This window comes from Ixodes scapularis, unplaced genomic scaffold (genome assembly GCF_016920785.2).
Source record: "Ixodes scapularis isolate PalLabHiFi unplaced genomic scaffold, ASM1692078v2 PGA_scaffold2__306_contigs__length_199485367, whole genome shotgun sequence".
In the NCBI taxonomy this organism is placed as follows: Eukaryota; Metazoa; Arthropoda; class Arachnida; order Ixodida; family Ixodidae; genus Ixodes; species Ixodes scapularis.
This window is the reverse complement of record NW_024609857.1, coordinates 71343128-71363724: the sequence shown is the minus strand read 5'-3', so window position 1 is coordinate 71363724 and position 20597 is coordinate 71343128. Positions and strand designations below refer to the sequence as shown.

At 47.4% G+C, this 20597-nt stretch overlaps 1 protein-coding gene across 1 annotated transcript in view; it reads right to left on the bottom strand.

Annotated features, from left to right (window-relative positions):
• LOC115313162 (4-coumarate--CoA ligase 1) overlaps positions 1–18094 on the bottom strand; it is a 49773-nt gene extending 31679 nt beyond the window's left edge. Inside the window, exons 1-4 of the mRNA XM_040217487.2 lie at positions 18074–18094; positions 16448–16649; positions 5730–5833; positions 5350–5552 (exon numbers count right to left, since the gene is read on the bottom strand). Coding sequence (XP_040073421.2) covers positions 5350–5552; positions 5730–5833; positions 16448–16649; positions 18074–18079 — 515 coding nt within the window. The 5' untranslated portion in view covers positions 18080–18094. The remainder of the gene's footprint in view (positions 1–5349; positions 5553–5729; positions 5834–16447; positions 16650–18073) is intronic.
• Positions 18095–20597: the final 2503 nt, after the last annotated feature.

Genomic DNA, 20597 nt, shown 5'->3' with positions numbered 1-20597 from the left:
ACCTGTATTAAAAACTGCTCTCAGCAAAAGAGATCTCTGCTTAGAAGGTGGTTGGCAATGATGGCAATGTGGGTTGGGTCACTTTGTCTTTTTTAAACGTGTGTTGTCTTTGTATTTGAAAGGGCTTTCAACAAAAGAGATCTCTGTGTAGAAGGTGTTAAAAGTAATTGTGTGGGTATATATAGGATGTTTGAGAAATAAACCAGTTAGCGGAGTTTGAGACGTTCCCTTCTGTTACTGTTCCTTCGACTACATATTTTTTTCATTTTATGCACCACAGCTTTATGTGGTAAGCGTCATGATTAGCTACCACGCACTCAGTTTTTTCACTATTTCAAGAGATGTCACATCTCTCTCCGGCAGCACGAGCGAAAGGGAGTATTGGGATTTCTCAATGCAAGGTTGGGCAGCATCTCGGTCGAAAAAAGTATTTGGAAAACATTTTAGCGCTCAAAACAAAAGGACAAAAAGACAAGAATCAGACACCACAATGCGCAACTAACAACTAATTTTATTAGATAAAACGTCACTTATATACCATCCGTGTTTCTGATATTGCCCCATCACTAGCCAACCCGATGTCATGCAGCGTCATTGAGGAAGGCACGCTCCTTGTCAAGTAGATCAATTGAGGCCACGCTGACACATGCTGCCCCACCCTTCTTAATGTCATCTGCCTCGACTAGCTCCCTCAGATTTTTCCTTGTGCCTCGCCACAATCTTGCGCTCGGAAACCAACGCACACACTTGCAGCTTTGACAATGATCAGACAGATTACCGTCCCGGTAATTTATTTTAAATATAAGTTTATGTTCTTCACTGCGGCCGAGAATGCCGAGGTTGGTTGTATATGGCTCCAGATTGCCATATACAACCAACCTTGCATTTCGCTGAAGGCTTTCCTATAAAACTTGATTGACTGTGTGCGTGACTTGCGGGAAAGTAGGCGTGCGGTTCTTTGAAAACTACGCTACTGGTATTTGGGTAATGGTTGTAAATACATTAATAAAAAAGGGTACCATTCCGAAGTTCAGTGTCGCTTTAATGCAGTTTTTTTTACTATAGAATTTTTGCTTTTTTTGACTTAGCACTACGTTAAAAAGAAATAGTTACTTCAATAAGCAATTTATTTCTGGCTTAAAAACGTAAATTTCAAAATTCAAGTTGAATTGACAGTTGGTACTACTACAGTCGGCAACGTGTTAATAGTTCAAAGGAAGCTTTTCTCCTCTGTTTCCCCTTTAGCAGAGCAAACGCCGGAGAGGAGGCGACCTCCTCTCCAGCGGTCGCCCTGCAAAAGCGGAAAGAGGTAGAGGGAGCTTCACTCGAACTCTTCAATAAAGCTGAAGCACTTTTCAAACGTCTGAGATAGGAGCGAATTTTTATAGTTTTTGTTCCGTCAATTCAGTTATCACATCTAACTTTGGCAGAAATAAAAGCAGACCGCATATATTTCGGAAAAATACTTGTAGCGATTGCCGTGTGGCATGCGTCGACTCGAGTCTCTCGGCCGCCTGTTATCTGTTCAAAGCCTCGCGACGTCGTCTTCGACATCCCCGAGCCTGCTTGGGTGGGGTCAAGGGTCATTTGACCCCACCGATGACGTCACTTTCGCTAGTTTTCCCCTCCGCTTTCGCGCTCTCCTGCGCTCGGAGTGCCGCACCGGACGGGGCCACGTCGAAATTTTAATTTGCGATAACGACGCTCAAACTGATAAAATCGAAAGAAAACACAAGATACTTGATTTTTAAGGTGCTAACATTAAAACTTTTACTGTTTTTTATTTCCTATTTAAGTTCCTTTTCTGGTTTCCTTTAAGCTGTCACCGACTAAAGTTTGTGGTTTTAAGAGGTATGTCGTATATATGATTAGATTTGTGTACTTCAAGTTTCGTTTTTCTATATTTAAAAACCAAGCGTGTTGGTGAAGTTTAATTTACACACGAAAAAATAAACAAATAGGACGGAGCACTGCAGGTGCACAAAAGAAGTTTTTCACAGTACACAAATATCTTGAGTAGTATTGAAAAACTCGTATTTCTATACAACATGTATATGCCCCCGAAAAATGCATCCCTGTTTTGGGTTGTATTTTCATACACTTTTTCATTTATTTTAAATTGTATTTCTGACACGTACCTCAGTACTTTCTTATATATTTTAATGCGAGAGTATTAACTGTCCCATGGAGCGAGCCGACGTCGTCAGCTTTGAACCGCACCAAACGGGAGCTAAACTCCTTTCAATCAATCAAATCTTTTTATTCTCCTGAAATTCTGGAGGGGAGCCTAGGCAAAAAGCTGTTCATGAACAGCTTGACTCGGCTCAGGCTCCCCCGTTCACAGGCAGCAGCATTCAATAGAAGAAAAAAATGAATACACAAGTACGCACACATATAAATACATAAAAGTAAACACTACAATTCATCTAAAAAATTGAAAATACAACAAAAACAACTAAATAAGATACGACAAGATGTTTTTCTTGCTAGCCGAATATATATCTTTGTTCTTGGTGAGACATGTATTTAACAAGGATGGAAGAATATGGCGCAGGGATTGCAGATTATAGCTTGTACGTGACCGAGGGATAGCCCACAACTCTATACGACGTGTGCTAACGATGCTGAGGCTTTCAATTTATTGCGAAACACGATATAAGAATTCAATAACTGATGCCGGTGCAAAACGAATGTCACACATCAGCCGGTATTCAAACAAATGCTTAATAGGAAGGATATTATACTTAGTAAACAGAGGTTCAGTGTGATCAAAATAATGTTCTTGCGCAATGTGTCATAAGACCTTTTTCTGGAGCAAAAATAATTTATTTATATGTGTTTTAGTTGTAGTAGCCCAGATGAGATGACAGTAATTCAAATGGGACTGAAATAATGCGTGAAATATTTTTAACTTAACATGAAGTGGCAAAATACCACGACAACGAGCAGATACGCCGACAAAACGAGACAGTTTAGAGATCAAAAAGTTTACATGAGCGTCTCACATGTCCCGAAATGTATACACCTAATATTTTGTGCTGGTTAACGATTTCTATTTGCGAATTGCTAAGTAGAATTGGGCTATGAGTTAAGATAGACTTATTTACGGATCTAAAAATAATTGCTTTGCATTTCTTCGCATTAATCCTGAGCGCGTTAGCCTCCGACCATAAAAAGAAGTTCTGAAGAACAGAATTCGCGCGACATATCAATTCGTCGGCACTATTCACAGAAAAAAAAGGCTTGTATCATCGGCATAAATGATGAACTGTGCTTGGTTATCAACGCTTACAATGTCGTTGATGAAACATTAAACAGAAAGGGCACAAGTATACTTCCTTGAAGTACCCCACAAGGAACGTCTTGAAAAGAGGAAGCATGATTATTAATGACAACAGACTGTTTACGATCTTCTAAGTATGACTCAAATAGCTTATGGGGTACGCCACGAACACCCTAGTAGTCTAGGTTTGCAGCAATGTTTTATGATTTTACACGTCGAAAGCTTTAGAAAAGTCGATGAACACGCCTAATGTAAGCAACCTTTTTTCTACACCTTGTAATATAATTGTAAATCCAAGTGAAACCCGCTCCCAGCTTTGAAACCACGCGAAAGGCCTAGCCAAATTGCACCTCGTTTCCCCGATCCCAAAGGAGCGGAGTGAAGTTGATGGATTTCGGCTTCGGTCCCATTGGCTGGCGCGCGCCATAGTTTCAAGAAACGAGGTTCCCATTGGCCGCTGCGCGTCAGTTTCAACGACCGCCACCCCATGGCGCTGCGTGTCCGCGAGGCACCGGCTCCACCGCTCCACGCCCAAGGTCAGCGCGCCGAGAAGAGCGCGCGCGCTCGACCGTCGACGCAAATACGCCGCAGACGAAATAAGGGAGCGGAAGAGCGGCGTGCATGCTTTCGCATTCACAACTCATACGAAGTGCTTAGGTGTACCTCGAGCCTTTTTTCAGTATTAGTATTTTAGCTGCCGTTGCCACGTATTCTAATACCTTTATGTACAAACGCTAATTTTCTTTTTTTTTAGTATAATACGTTCAGCGATGCAATAGAGGAGAGGGAGAGCCACAAGGGGGTGCATTCTCTTCCCTCCTCCTCCAAAAAATCCTCCTTACCCCACCTCTAACTTCTGGTTTGCGACGGAGACCCCCTCTGGATGTTCCCAAGCGTCTCGATGTCTTGGTAAGCTCGAGCAGCGCAATGACGGTGTGTGGACTGTTATCGTCATAAAACTGTGGCAACAACCTCATTTAGAGCCCGCATTCGCATCGACCGCCCTGAAGCCGCTCTAGGTCTGTTCGTCCAAACGTGGATGCCAAAAGTGCTTTGGATTATCGTCCCTACCGAGTTGCATTATCGGTCAGTGTCTCGTGAGTGCCTGTCCGCCCCTTCGGCATCACAGGAATCGCAAGTCGTTTTTAATCATCATATGAAACCGCCAAATCGCAAATATATTCTCCACGATTACTCTCCCACCGAGACGCCAGAGGCGAAAATGTTAAGAGGGAAATGGAAAAACGCACATGACGGGTGGGAAAGGGAGAAAACGCACACTTTGTGAGATTACTGAGTGGCTTCAAAGAAGAAAATGCAACAGAAGCAACTGCTTCTTAGCCTTCCTTTGTCCTTTTGTTGGGTCAACCAGAAGCGAATGGCGCACCCCCCCCTAAGCAGGGTGAACCGCCTTCACCTGCTTGGCCTAAGGGCTCCTGTCCGGCGCTCTCCGGGTCTGTCCGGTGCCTTCCGGGTCCGGAAAAAGTTCAACCCATTAATATTTTAACCCCCCCCCCCCCCCCCCCCCCAAAGCGGGACCCTCAAAACGTCACCCTCACGCGGCCGTTGACGTAATTCCTCTTCCCCCCCCCTCCCCCCCCCCCCCCCCCCCCCCGGAGTTTCCGGGAGCCGTTTTTGCCCGTTTTGCGGGTTGGTTTGGACCGTCCTTAAATCCGCATTCGTATAGAACCGGTGAATTTACGAAACCGGTAGAAAACGTTTGAGAGCAATTCCTAGGACTAGTAGACGACGCCGGTGTTCGGCGTCGCAAAGACTGACCCTGACGCCACCACTCTCTCTGCGCGAGGAACATTCGACGACCTCTCTGGCTTTGATCGGAGGGAGACAATGGGTAGAGACGAAGGGCGCTAGCCTCCGCGTCTACCCACTATCCTTTTAACGAGAGCTCCGCACCCTGGCGCCACCGCACCCTCTCCGCAAGGAGCAGACGAACACTCACGCAGCACAAGTTAGAAGATTATAAAGTTAGAAATTTTACAATCCTTACAGACAGTATGACAAAAGGCTCAACAGCCAAAATAATTACTCATGTGCTCGGTACATACCCGAAAGTGTTGAAGGAAGCAACGTAGTTGAAGTGCGTGATTTCTACGGCCTTTGGGAGCCCTGTGGTGCCCGACGTGTAGGCCAGCGCCATGAGGGTGCGCTCCGGGTCCGGTACGAGGATCTCTTGGAATTCTGACTCCTTCCAGTGGGAAAACGTGGAGGCAGACACGAATCCCTCGGCATCCCCAATCACAAAGAGGCCCTGAAATGCGCAATCAAGTCTTAGGAATTCTTTCTATTACATATCAAGTTCCCGATATAGTTCCTTTTAGAAATCACGCAGTAGTAATGTGCTCCTCCATAAGATCATGTAAAAGATATTCATACACAATATTAACATTATTTGTCCTTATGTAATGGCAAGATTAGCTGTACACACCTTGAACGGAGCCACCGCATGCACATTGCTAACTTTTTGGACAAACTTTTGGTCGGTCAATATGTGCACAACGTCGGCGTCCTTCACTTGGTAATAGAGTTCTCCTTTGAACAAGCAAGCAGAATGGTGACAGTTAGATAAGATGGATGAAGCACTTAATTTTGTATTTAAGCCGTACAAGCTCAACACCGCACAGCGAAGATGACAAGAGATATAAAACGGATGTCAGGTATACCATAGGATGCCCCTAGCCAAATCTGTATGGCTTACCCTAGAAGGGCAACTCCGCTTGATTCCGACAATTTCGGTATAATTAGTGATTTCGCATTAAAAAGCGCTAGTAAAAGACACTACGTCGTTGCTCCGAGTAAAAGGGGACAAATATTTTAAATCTAAATTTAAACACAAGCAGAAATCGAAACCGAAACTTCGGCTCCGTCCGGCAACATTGGCTTCGGGCCGATATTCACATGGCTATCATGTGGTATATCGAGATGACGCGTGATCCTCATCGGAACGACGGGCAGGATTGGGGCGGGCGTGTGCGAGGCGAAAGTGTCGTCTGGACCGCACTCCTCACCCCGTTTTGGTGTCTACGACATTCGACGACGTCTGCACGATTGCGGTATAAGTCTGCGTATGTAGTGTCCGAAATGTGAAAGAGACTCCGAGAGACAATAATGATCATAAACGATGAGACGACGGCGGCGGTTGTGACGCGGGAGATGGCGGCAAAGGCGGTACCACGGCGGGGCGACCGGACGGCTCCCAAGACGCTCGTTCCGCAGGCGCGCCGAGAGGAAACGTTGCTGACCTCAACCGTTTCGCCTGCCGGGAGAAGTAAAAACAAGCAAAAGGGGGAAACGGTGATAACGTCTAACTCAATGTTGGCCACGCCCACGCCGTAGTCTTAACTGCGCTGTTGGTCGCGCCTTAGACCGATGTCACTAAACAAACTGCGCAGGCGCGCGCATTTCGGAAGTGGTACACAATAAACATCGTAACACCCTTGTGGGTGTAAATGACTTGTCCTATAACTAACACCCATTTGGGTGTAGCAAAACGCCCTAAAAATGGCGTTATTCCTAACACCCCTAAAATAGGGTGTTTTGCCCTAACACACTTAAAAGACGGCGTTATACCGAACACCCTCAAGTTAGGGTGTGATTCCACTGTACACCTTTTTATTAGGGTGTTATGAGTGCGCAGTACGCCCTCTAAATTGGGTGTATCGCCACCAGAAAGAGAAATAAAAAAAGGCGCGATTACCAGCACCCATAAAGTAGGGCGTAATAACCCATAAAATTGCACGAAAAAATGACTGCAAATGCATGGTTCACTTTTTATTTTTTGATCAAGGTTCTAACAGGCTCTACAAAATTCTCTATAGACGATTGCAAGCAGGTCATCTGGCCGCAGCCATGTCTCTGTTTATGCGAGCAAGTGCGTGTAATTACAAGCGTGCCAAAGGGCAAAGCTAAGTTCACGCGCACATCATCAAACTTGGCGAAGGCAAGACTGAAAGGAATAGTTCTTTTTTATCCTCGCAATTTCACCACGACCAAGACGTTTCTAAACCAGTGGCGGTCCGTGCGTGTAAGGTCATGAATATTTCAACAGGATATTGTTTCATGACCCCTTCAAATTGTACAACCGAAGGCCCTGATTGAATCTCCAACTGTACTTTTCTTGTGACGTTTATGCCTTCTTGCACTGGTGACGTGGACAAAACTGGCAGACTAGAAAAGACGGTACGACCGGGAGTTACTTGGGACGTAAGGGGCAGTTCATGCTTGTAAACGGTAAAATGGTCTATTGAAACGAAAACAGGGGGCTATGTTCGACAAATGTTTCGTATCTCCTAAAAATAAACGGAAGTGACGATATCCAGTTTGATTGGTTAGAGGTTCAAATGACGAAAGTTACCTATTTTCGCCATTCGACCTTCTAACCAATCAAACGCGATATCGTCGCTTCCGTCACTTCCGTTTCTTTTTAGGAGAAACGAAACATTTGTCCAACATAGCCCCCTTGGACTAATATCAGAAGCATGCTTGCAGAGTACTTACAAATAAAACAGCGATCTCATGTAATCCGTGTAAGATGCATAATCCGATTCGGGCAGCACAGAACTATCCACAAACACAATGTCGAGGCTAAAGGCGGTCGATCACATTCAACGGAAGTCTCGCGGCCGCCGATGAGCAGCTCTTTGTCGAAACGCGTTCAACAAATACAGCACAATAATTCCATGGACTCCGACCAAATAAACGACCATTTCCAAAAAGTTGGCATGGATGTATTCCGGCCATTCACGACGAAAAATCACGGCTGCGACTAATTTTTCGTAATTTTAGGCTCGTGTCGGACGAAGAGTTCAATAGGAGTTGCAAAAACTGTTCTCTAGCACTTCCTAATCATACGCGACTCCGTGTGGCGATTAATTATACTCGATGTTTGTACCGCCGTACATCAACAACAGTTTCACCAAAGCAATAAATATGAACGGCTATGAAATCATGGGTGTATTTGACAGCATCACAATTACGCCCCTTTCACACCGTGTAGATGAAGGGCGTAAAATTCGCCATACACCCTTTTTACACGGTTTCAGACACCTTCGCTGCAAGTGGGACGTAAAGAGGGCGTGTAAAGGGTGTAAAACGTCAGCACACCCTTTTTACACCCACCGATATTCAGAAATCGTGTAAACAGCGTGTAGAAAGGGTGTTTTGCTTAACCTTCACCCTTCTTACACCCTTTTTACACGATTATGGGTGTTACAATGTTTAGTGTGTACCGCCGCCATGCTACTTGTAGTCCTAGTCATCCCTTTCTAGCTACCCCGCTACACACATCATCGTAGACTATCGTTTGGGACGCCCCGGTATCAGCTTGATTTTGCTACATGTCTGTACTTCACACGATTGTGTTGTTTGTGATGCCTGTTTGTCAGCAAGCGCAGAAAACCAGACCAGATTCACGAAACGATCTTACGCCAAAAATGCGCGTAAGACAAAAAGTAAGAACAAATTCGTATTAACGAAACGAATGTATCGTAAGTTTTGAGCAGGCTACTACGGAATTTTATGACAGCTTCGAAGCTGTCTTAAGCACTTTTCACGATCAAATCCGCTTGGCCGACAACATCGCTCAGTTACTTGATCGCGACGACCAACGGACGTTTATTTTATTATGTGCTCTTATCGCGCGTCCCGACTTCAAGCAGCAAGAAAAAAGTAAAAAGTACTTGAAGCAGACCACGACAAACACGAACCACAAACACCCGGGAAAAGCTCCAACGGCCACGATTCGACCGACTCCGACCAAGCGAGCTCGGCAGAATATAGGCTTAACTAGGCACTCCGGCTCTGCGCAGCGTTGCTCCGACGGTCCTTGGCCAAGACCGTCTGCCGACGAGCGGCTGGCGTGCTGAATGAAATATGCCCGTGCGACCCTTGTGGACCTTTCCCGTATTATAGTTTGATCGCTGAACTCAATTTTAGATTAGGAGGTCAATCTCCTCCCCTTGTCATCTCCTTGTTTTCCGAGCCCCCACCAGGCGCCCCTAGCGGCAAACAGATCATTTTCATCGTCTGGTCCTTTTCAGTCACTGCACTCGGCTTACCTTCGCTCAAGTTTTGCACCAAAGAGAAAGCTTACAAAATGTGTAAGAACCTTAAATCCCGTAGTAATAATGACGGGCACAATAGGCCCGAGCAATTCGTCACAATTGCTTCCTTACGAGTAGGCAGCGACAACAGCTAGGTGGCAGCGAACAATTAGAGAGCCTGTATTGGAGAGAATTTCCAACTGCTCGATCGGGGTCACGTGTTTTATGGGGCGCGTTTGCAACACGAGCTACAGTTGACGAACGCGTCGGTCGTCTGCAAGAATCTCCGCCTTTCTGCCTCCTTTCCTCCCACGCGATAACGCAGCGCATGCGCACTTGCGACCAATCTCCGCTGAAGGCGTCCGCCATTAAATTACAAGCGCTCCCGATGGTTATGAATGGGGCCAGCTGAACACGAAAAACACACAGAGAAAAAATATAACACTCACACCGCTGGACTAGCGACCCGAAGGAGACTGCGGGCGAACTGCACGAGGCACTCCACTGCAGGACACAAGAAATGCTCTATGCCAGGCCACTGGGCAGCAGAGGGCTGGCACAGGTCACATTCCAGGGAAAACGTCCACCGAGGACAATATTGTACCATGGCTTCATCACCAAGGTGACTCTGTACAAGCACACTAGAGTGGTTTGTCGTCAGTGCCAAGGCCTGGGCCACAAGCAAAAGGTGTGTACTAGGAAACCAAGGTGTACCAAGTGCGGCTGCATTATTCAAGACGGCCACGTATGCCAGCGCAAGTACTGCGTAAACTGCCGATCGCTCACGCATTGGCGACGGACAACAAATGTCCGGCGAAAATTCGGGCTGACAAGATGCTGCAGCAGAAGACCAGAAAGGGCGGGCCGTCAAAGAGGCAAGCAGCCACGACGACGGGTCAGAGGACGGAGGTAAAACCGCCCCACGTGACCATAGACGAATTTCCACCGCTAGAAGCAAGAAGTAGTGCAATCAAGAGAAATTCACTAGCCCGCAAGAGTAGAAGCAGAAGCGCCGCAGCTGGTAGCACCAGGAATGGCAGGAAGGCGTCGCGAAGTGCGTCACGTAACGAAAAGCAAACCATCACGTCGCGCGGAAGGTCACCGTCAGCTCGACGGGTTTACAACAATGACAAAAGCTATGCCGAAGCCACGAAGAAACCGAAAGGCTACCACGCCGACGATGACGACGAGGTCAAGGCATGGCAAACAGAGCTCCGAGCCATCGAAGCAAGAAATCAAGCCGACGTGGACAAATGCAGGCGCCTCGAGACTGAACTACTGCAACTTCGACAGAAGATCGAGGAAGAAAGCAGGCGTCGCGAGGCACGAAAAAGAACCATTTTAGGTCACCTCAAGACAGCGATAGAGGCCAGGAAGACATAACAAGAGCAGCAAAAAAAAAAAAAAAAGAACAGCGTGAGCAGCAGGCATACAGCCCAGCTTCTCGTGGAAGAGATCCAATTCGCGAGGAGAGGACCGAAGGGACGGCGACTGCAAGCAGCTCAACAACGCAGCAACCTACGGGATGGCAAGTGGCACTACAGCGAATGCAAGCCCAGATACAAGCACAGATGCAGACCCAGATGGAACAGATACAATAGCAAATGTTACAAATGCAACAGATGCTGACGTCCCAGCAGGCTCTACCGACCAGCTGCCCTCCGCCACAAGATAGCCACCAATGATGCAAGCAAGGAAGCGCTAAGAATCCTACAATGGAATTGTCGCGGTCTCGCAAGCAGAAGGGCAGAGCTCGTCCAACGACTCAAGAATGACATTTTTGACATTCTTTTATTGCAAGAAACGAAGTCGGATCAGATCACATTACCAGGATTCAAACAATATTACATGCCATCTATCACGCACACCTACAGGAAGAAAAAGAAAATCCAGACACAAGCGGCTGTTTTCGTGCAAGCGGAGCTACCACACATTACCATCGACACATCCCAGTGGTGTACGGAACTCCAAGAAGTTGTGGCGCTACGCGTAGCGCTGCAATCCACAAGCAAGAGGCTCACGGTGGCCTCGGCGTACAACAGGCCGCACACTACGAAGGACTTTTCTTGGATCCGGCACCTACGCAAAGAATATTCTGATGACTTCATGGTCCTGGGAGGCGGTCTCATTACACACGTGGAACACTGGGCGATAGGCGACACGGTAAGGGGGGCCGCAGACCTGCGCGACATCACAGAGCAGGCGGATATGACCCTAATAAACGACTTCAGCAGAGCAGCGAGGTATGCAACGGGAGCAGGGCACATAGACTCCATCATCGACGCGACGATAGCGCCTGCAAGCACCGCACGCAAGTTACAGTGGTCCATATTAGACGACGCCTGGGGAAGCGATCATTTCCCCATTGTCATAGAGCTGGACATCGGAGCCAAGAGCAGCCCAGGCAAAAAACAGACCAAAACGATCATCTGGGATGACTTTCGGGAGAACATCGAAGACCAGGGAGAAGACTTTGAGTTCCAACACGTCGCAACACTCCTGAGGACAGCGGCCAGGATAGCTGTTGACGAGCGCCAAGTGGACGAGGATACCCCAACGCCGGACACGCATCTTCTTTCATTATGGGACAGAAGAACGGCAGCACTCACGACCTACAGAAAGAAGAAGCTGAGAAAGCACCTCATAAGAGTGAACAAACTCACCAAAGAGGCGAGCCAGTACGCAAGCCAGCTTGGCTTCGACAGATGGATAGAATATTGTGAGATATTTGATAGACTCACAAACTTTGGAGACGTGTGGCGAACTTTCAACTCTATGTACGGTAAAAAGAAGGGAGTCAGTCCCGTTCCCGTGATAGCCTTAATATCAAACGAGAAGATGGAGGACATCCTCACGCAGCTCGGGGAAGTGTTTTTCCCTCAACCAACCAACAAGCCCGACCCGAACACCTACCGGAGGAAGCATACCGGACCGTCCAGGCAATCCGAAGATCAGCCTTTCACGGAATGGGAGATGGATGCAGCAATCAAGCAATGCCGATCAAAGAGTACACCTGGACCTGATGGGATCACCGCCCCCATGCTTAAGAACGCTCCGGAGTCAGCCAGGCAAGCAATGTTGCAATGGTTCAACCAGAGCTGGGACAGGGGCGAGTTCCCGGAAGAATGGAGGATATCGGTGGTGACGCCGATTCCGAAAGTTGGGAAACCCGCGACAGATCCCGCGAACGTACGGCCGCTTTCCTTCACCTCTATCATGGGGAAGCTCACGGAGAGAATTGTCCTGGCCAGAATCCAGCACAACATACGCCACAAAGGAATACTCCACCTCACACAGACTGGGTTTCGGGCTAACCTAAGTACCCACGACAGCCTGCTTATGATCTACAACGATGTTATCGATCGGCCGCGAAGCGATGGATGTCTGAGAGTAATAGTATCAATTGGCATCAAGAAAGCGTTTGACAGCGTCCCCCACGAATCTGTCGTCGGCAAGATGGAAGAGCAGGGGCTCACTGGCAAACAACTGGATTTTGTGAAATCTTTCCTTGCGAACCGCAAGTACAGAATAAAGGCAGGCTACGGAAAGGAAGCGCGAGAAGGCCCGACTAGCGAAAACAACATCGGCGTGCCGCAAGGAGCAGTTCTCTCACCGACGCTATTTAACATAGTTATGGCACCACTGCTCTGGCGGCTCTACAAGATTGAGAAGCTGAAAGCGACGGCGTATGCAGACGACGACACCATATGGACGCATGAAGGTAGGCCAGGGCAACAGGAGGCAGCACTCCAAGCAGGACTAAATACCATCGGCGACTTTTTGAAAGAAGTAGGGATGAGACCATCCCCCAGAAAAGACTAAATACACCGTGTTCGGGGCCGGTAACGTCCAAAGAAACCTGCAGCTCACTTTCGCCGGGGACCCAGTCGTTCGATAAGAGAGCATCAAGCTTTTAGGGGTCACCTTCGGAAAATCGCCCAGCACCACTGACAAGTGGATGGCCGAGATGAGAAACAAGTGGAAGGAAGGACTCAACCTGGTCAGAAGAATCTCCCATCGACTTGGAAGAGCCGGAGAAGCAGCGGCAAGGAAGTTAGTAATGGCCACACTGGTCTCGAAAATCGCATATGCGGCGTGATTTTATTCATTACGGTCGTGTCATAAGAACCAGTTCCGAGTTATGCTCAATGACGCACGAAGAGCCATCTTGGGGCTACCAAGAAGTACAAAAACGGACAGGATGAGGCAACTTATCTTTTTGCCAGAAATTGAGGACCTCCTGGTGCAGCAGACAGTGACGCACATGGCGCTTGTGCATCACACAGAGGAAGGCCGAGCAGTGGCAAGCTATATAGGCATCAAGCTCCCGGAGACCCTAGACCCCCTCCCCCCAAGCAAGGCACCGTGGGAGGTGATTAGCGTCACGCAAGGTGCGAAACCCCTTCCAAGAAATATGAACCCGGAGCGACACAAAGCCCGCAGGAAAAGGTACGCCCAACAGCACAAAAAGGAGGTCAAGGAGCTGTTGGCAAGTCAGCACAACACAGTAGTGTACGTCGATGGAGCGACAAAATGGAAGGAATATGCCGCAGGAGCAGTCTTCTACAGAGGCGAGGAGGCAAGTCCCTTTGAAATTGCCACTAGCTGCGGATGAGGCACGGAGGTCACATCGGACACGGTGGAAGAAGCGGCTCTTCTGTTCACGTTGGGAGTATACGTTCACCTCCCCGGCAAAACGAGAAACCTCGTCATCTATACGGACTCCCAGGAGGCGGTACGAAACATGTACAAGCTCAAGGCAACTGCAAGCCCGACGGTACACGCCTTCTTCCACTCGGCGCTCAGCCTATGCCGGGAGCACGGCACAAGAATCAGTGTACGATGGGTCCCGGGACACCAGGAGATCTCAGGAAACGACATGGCTCACGCAGCGGCACAGTGCGGGATGACAAGAATTCCTCAGTTGACAACCCAACAGGCGTCCAACTGCGAAGAGTCGGTCGAACAGCCAGAAGATACGGCATGCTATGAGCCCGTCGAAGAGCTGCGCAGATGTCGCAAGATGCGAGAAATTCAGTTAGCGGAAAAGTGGCCAGCCCGAGGACTACCCGCTTCCGGCGAAAACCTTCAAGCGAAAGGAAACGGTTCAACTTCGGCGCAACCATACCGAAGGCGCGGTCACGCCAAGGCTCAAATACCACATCAACCTCTCGCAATTACGACGGACGTAGCCCTACGCGGTCCCTACGAAGCTCTAGCATTGTGCAGAGTGGAAGCCATCGAGACGCTACCCGAGGAAGAAAGACCCAAGAGACTCGAGGATTGGACGCACCCGCAGGGCGAAGCCCAACGCCGGACGAGGATCCTCCAGTCGCTTCTGGACTTCGTAGCCAAGGCACATCTGGGGGACTCCATATGAAAACACCTCTCATGACCCATCGCACAGTCATACCTCATCACCCATAATCACGCAATAACGAGGCTGCCGGATCCGAGAATCACCGCGGCGCGGATAATCTTTCTATTCGTAGTTCTTGGTTTTCAATAAACGTTTTCTACCTACCTACCTACCTGGGGGGCTATGTTGCACGTTTTGAACTCCCAGGAAACTAGGGAGAAGGAAGTGACGTAGGTGTGAATGAACGTATCTTAGCAGCACCACGCAACGCGCAATCAGCGACTCCACCAACCAACACCCAAAGAGCGTTGTTTACGTCACTTCCTTCTCCCTAGTCTCCTGGGAGTCCAAAACGTGCAACATAGCCCCCCAGGACTAGCAACATTTAAGGATGCCTTTTTTTCCTTTTCTGCTAATCCTTGGTTCCAGATTTTTTTTTCTTTACACTAACTTAGATTTTTTAATTCTTTACACTTGATTTAGGTTTTGGTTTTCTTTACACTTAATTCGGAATTTCTTTTCCTTAAATGCATTGACCTTTCAGCTGTCCGAATGTTCTCATCCCTTTTCTTCTTTCTTCTTTAAGCGGTGTTCCTCTTCTTCTACCTTTGCGTGGAACTCATGTCACTCCGCAGGAAAATCTTCTCTGAGTTGTGTAGTGTAACGGAAGGGGCACTAACCCAGTCCTCGCCTTTTTCTTCGATGGCTAGGGCTTCCAGTAGTTCAGGGGCGAGTTGATTTTTATGTCGTCTCACGATATTTACGTTGCACAACGTTGCCTCGCATTGGCATGCGCGACAATGGGCTGCAAGGTGTCCTGCTGTTGTCAAGTTTCGTAGATATGTGGCAAGCTCCCTGGTTTTAGCATTAATACAGCGCCCTGTCTGCCAAATATAACACCTTCCACATATTAATGTAATGTTATAAATGACTTCTTTTTGACATTGGGCGTACCTTGTTTTGTGTGCGATGTTACATGCCTCTTGGTGACTACGTTGGTTCCCGTTTACCCTGCCACACATTGAATACCCTTTGTTCGGCGCGGAGCTTATCACTTGGACCCCTTGCCGGCCTGCGATCTTTTTTAGCCGGTGAGTGATGCAGAGGAGATATGGTGCTACCACCATTGGATTTACAGTCTTTTTCTTTGTTGTTCGCTCGATGCCTTCCTCTCCGCGCTTCAATTTCTGGGAGATCTTTTCACATATTGATACCAGTAGTGTTTCTGGATACCCAGCACAAAGTAGCCTGGATATCTGAGTGTCAAAACTCTTCTGGATCTATTGTTCGCATGACTTTTTTAAGGCAGATGTTAGTGCCGCGATAACGACCCCACGTTTCACGTTTTTTGGGTGTCCGGATTCGAATGGAAGAAACCCTTTGCAGAACCGAGCTTGGTATCGCCAGCAGACGTGGCCATCTTTAAAGTCAAAAGCAAGATCGAGGAATCTGACAGATTTGTTTACAGGAAGTTCATGAACTACCAGCAAACAAACAGCAAACAAATCTATCAGATTTGTTTACGGGTAGTTTGTTTACGGGTAGCATGACGACTGGTTTATGAAAAACCAGTCGTCATGCTGAGCGTGTCAGGGCTTCTGATATATTTATGGTGAAACTCCATCAGACCTTGGGCGTGTGCGAAACCTCCTGACGGTATTCGGCTTTTCGCATGCACCCCAGATGAGTCAGGGTTTGGGAACGTCTGATGTTCAAAACTAAGAGATGTCGTTTTATAAATCTTACTTTCCGTCAGAGAGGCCTTTGCCAAGACGACCACTGCTCCGGCGAAAATACATCCGTACATGGCGACGCAGTTATCGATGCTATTGTCCAGGTGCAGACAAACGTGATCGCCGGGTTGAATGCCGTGAGCTTGGAACCCAGCGGCGTAGCGCTGCATCTGAGTCAGGCATTCGGCGCGTGTCAAAGCTCGCGAATCGTCTACCTGCAGGGGAAGGAATAAAAAACACTTTTATTCTACGGTATGTTCGTACGTTTTAATTTCGGTAGTAATTATGTGTGTAATATACCGTGGCCTAGCTTGACACCAAGTAAAAATCTTTAGAAGTAAACTCCGCTTTTTGTAGGCCCTCAAAACGTTAAGTTGTAATCTGACAAATTCCAAAAGCGTCCAACGCTTCCTTCGTTTCAGTGCTACTCGGCCGTAACCAGCCCTTCCTTCCACTGGTTCGCAAGAATGGTACTTGTAAACGAACGAAATCCGTGCCCGGCGGAAACACACTACATAAGCTAGCCGTGAAGAAATTCCACAAAGCGCTCTAAGCACGCTTAGCCTGGTTGCCAAATCCTGGCAATCCCTCAACATACCATGTGCCTACCGAGAAAAATGCCACCGCCACCGTCAACAGATTGAGACACTCTTAGCAGCAGTGGACTTGCTGCTGCAAGCTTCTAAGCCCTACATGTTTTTGTTTTTAACTAGCATGTTCATTGTTTGCTGTGACATAAACCCAGTGTGGTTTAACCTGGTTCCCCATGCAGTAAGGTGAAACTACTGCGGCATATGTTGTTCAATCGACAGTCAAGGCTGAGAGCCAACATATCAAGGAAGACTGGAGAGGACAAGCACTTCTAGATGTCCTACCTTCTATAAAATTGAAGTGTACGCATGTTTATACAGCCTAAAGCTTAGTTTGTCTCAACGGGCAACTTGTCTCCCAGTTGTAGATGAGACATTTAGCCAGTGCAGTACAACCGCTCACCTGGGGTCTTTAACGTGTATGACATAGTAGTGATATACGACCGCACGCCGGTACGATGCTAATCCAGATCGAAACGGGCAGGTGTGGAGATTGAACCCAGAATCCCTGGGCATGCCCTGGGTTTTGCAGCGCGAGCTTTCGCTGCACGTGTTCCGAGCTGGTGTGTGCTAGCCCACTCGGCCAATGAGCCCCCTCCTCTCTTTTACTTGTCCTTGTCTTTCGCACTAACTATTTTTGAGATGTAGAACCGACTAGGCCATCAACTTATATTGATAAAAAAAAAATAAGTGTCCATCACGTTTCAACTCTTGGACTGATATTTTTGATTCAGCTCGTCGAGGTAGTTAAAAACAGTATGTCTCGAATAATCTATTTTGAAGTACAAGTGTGGCCAGATTTTTGTTAAAAGAGTTTGTTTCTGCTGATCATTAAAAGTTTCATGGCGTAACAGCAGCGATGATTATACTGCATTAAGCTAGGTTTCGAGCGAGACAAATTTTATATTCTGGCATAAGAGGGAAGCAAGGAAGAGAGGACAGAGAGACTAGGAGAGAAAAGGAAGACGGGGGGCATCGCGTACGGTCATATGAACATTTATTATTGCTCACTGTTCAATAAAGGAGTGGCGAACGGCATTGTTACTTACCAACATAATTTTTTCTGGAGAAGTCTTCAGTTGGTCACTTGCGATTGCGTAGAAGGAACACTTCGGGATATCACAAGGCGGGAAAGGTGAATACACAACGCCATTCTCAATTCGCGTCTTTGTCGGTGAGTCTGCATTCGAAACAATTTCCATGTTTACGAAAACATCATCTCTACTTGTTCCAATAACTTACGACATATCTCACAAACAACAAACAATGACTTTGAATATAACCCGAAGGTCTTAAAAGTATGAGAGGGACACGATTTATCGCGGTTGTTTAAAAAAAATGACAGCGAATAAAGGCGAGACTAAGCTGGTGCGTGCCGTTGACCGAAATCTGGTAAGGAAAAAAAAAAAAAGGCTACTCTGCACATTAACGTTTGAATACGTTTCTCTTGCGTGAGGGGGCATACAGAGAAAACCGAGTTTCCCACATTGTTTAGCAACATGTGGCTTCAGCGGTTTTACAGAATGAGACGTCAGACGAATTCATCTCCGCCATCATTTATTTTTTAATGTGCTGCTGAAAGCACGGAGTCAGCGGGCTCACCACATGGATGATTCCGATCTTTCAATCGTTTGCGTTGAAAGCAAACGAGAAAGCGGTAGCGAAGACTGACCGGGACAACCATTCGACTATTAACGCCGAGATGTTTCGGTGGCGCCCTCTTACGGTTTTTGTTCTTGAAGTCACGACTAGATTTTTCCTTGCCCTGACGTCATGAGTTTTAATCGTCCACTGTTCGTCATCAGTTCTGAACTATAAGTTTTATGGTGCTCATAAAAATAGCAATGGAAGTTTGGAGTCATCACATTCTTAAATCAACATAGTCGTAGTTGACACAAACACTGCGCCGATTTCCGTCGACGAAAACAAAAAAGAATCCAGATAAATACGTCAACCGGGGCGCTTGACCTGTCGCGAATTGCGACCAGAGCGAAGCTTTTGATCGCGCACGTCGCTAGTAGCACATGTCGGCGAGTGCAAGGATTGGATGTGCGAAGCAATTACGAATCGAATAGTCTGTTCCATTATTCGCTTCCGTTTGTGATTGGTCGGTCACAAGTGACGTGACCGACGCGTCTCTTGTTTGGTTATTACGCAGAATTAAAACATCCTACATAAGAAAACCTAAGTGCCGAATTCTCCAGCGTCACTAAAGCCCACCTAAGGCCACAGACTGGACACGACTACCGTATCAGCGTTCGGCGTGGAGCCGTGTTCTCACTGATTGGACACGACTCCTAGCCGAGCGCTAACAGCGAAGTCATGTCCAATCTTTGGCCTACGGAGGCCTTTTTTAGTGAGGCAGGAAAATTCAGCACTTCGGATTTCTTATTTACACTATAAAAAAAATGTTTGCGCGTCTACTTCCTCGCACAACACTCGGAGAGCCAATCATCGCAACTTACGGAGGCAGCTCAGCGAATGACACTGCCGAAACATATGTTTAGACCAAAAAACGCAGTCTGAGTTGTGACATTAAGCAATGCAAAACGTCAGGCTTGCATTGCTTAATGTCACAACTCAGGCTGCCTTTTTTGGTCTAAACCAACGTTACTAGATTACCTCAGTTGTGGAACTTCCGCGGAGAGGGGTACCCCCCCCCCCCCCCCCCTCACTCACTCAATTCAATCCGTCAGCCGTCGTTTGAAGCGCCATCTATATTTTCGTTGCATAACTGTGTGTTCCAAAGAGCACAGCTGAAGCGACAAATGGCGATCACAACACCGCCATTTCTCCCGCAGCGGTCACTCGAGGAACTGCACGTGACATCTATTTTGGCTTCAATCGGCTATTTCGGAGCCAAAACAGATACGGTGGAAAGGGTTACAGGGTAAGGAAAAATTTATTTGGGTGCCTCTCCCCGCTCCCCAGCGGACACGCCGCGGAATACCACCGAAATTAAGATGCGGCTAGGTCGGGACGCGCTACCTGAAATCACCGTTGAGGCATGGTTGTATAAAAACAATATTAATTGTGGTGGAAGACCTTGCAAACTAAAGATTTCAGAAAACATCACGCGCCCCTCATTTTGTACTAAACTCCAATAAAAGCTACTACAAAAATAGTTTTTTCTGTTTGTTTTTACGTTTCTTGTAACGTTGAAACATACGTATCCCGGCGGGGGGGGGGGGGGGGGGGGGGGACGGAGGGGGGGAGGGGGGGGGGGTACTGTTCGTGAATGCAGCGTCTATGAGCAGTTCTGTAACTGAGCTAATCTAATAACGTTGGTCTAAATATATGTTTCGGCATTGTCATTCGCTGAGTTGCCTCCGTAAGTTGCGGTGATTAGCTCTCCCAGTGTTGTGCGGGAAAACTGACGCACGGGCTTTTTTTTAGAGTGTTGGAGCTATTGGGGCAGAATGCGAGGCAGGGTTGCTGCGGTAACTCTGTCGGTCAGTTGCTGAAAATTCAAATGAATCGTAGCTAAGAACAAAATGATAATTCCATATCGTTAGAAAGCACCCGATCAAAACACCTACGCGAATAATGAAACAACAACTTGGTTTTGTAGTA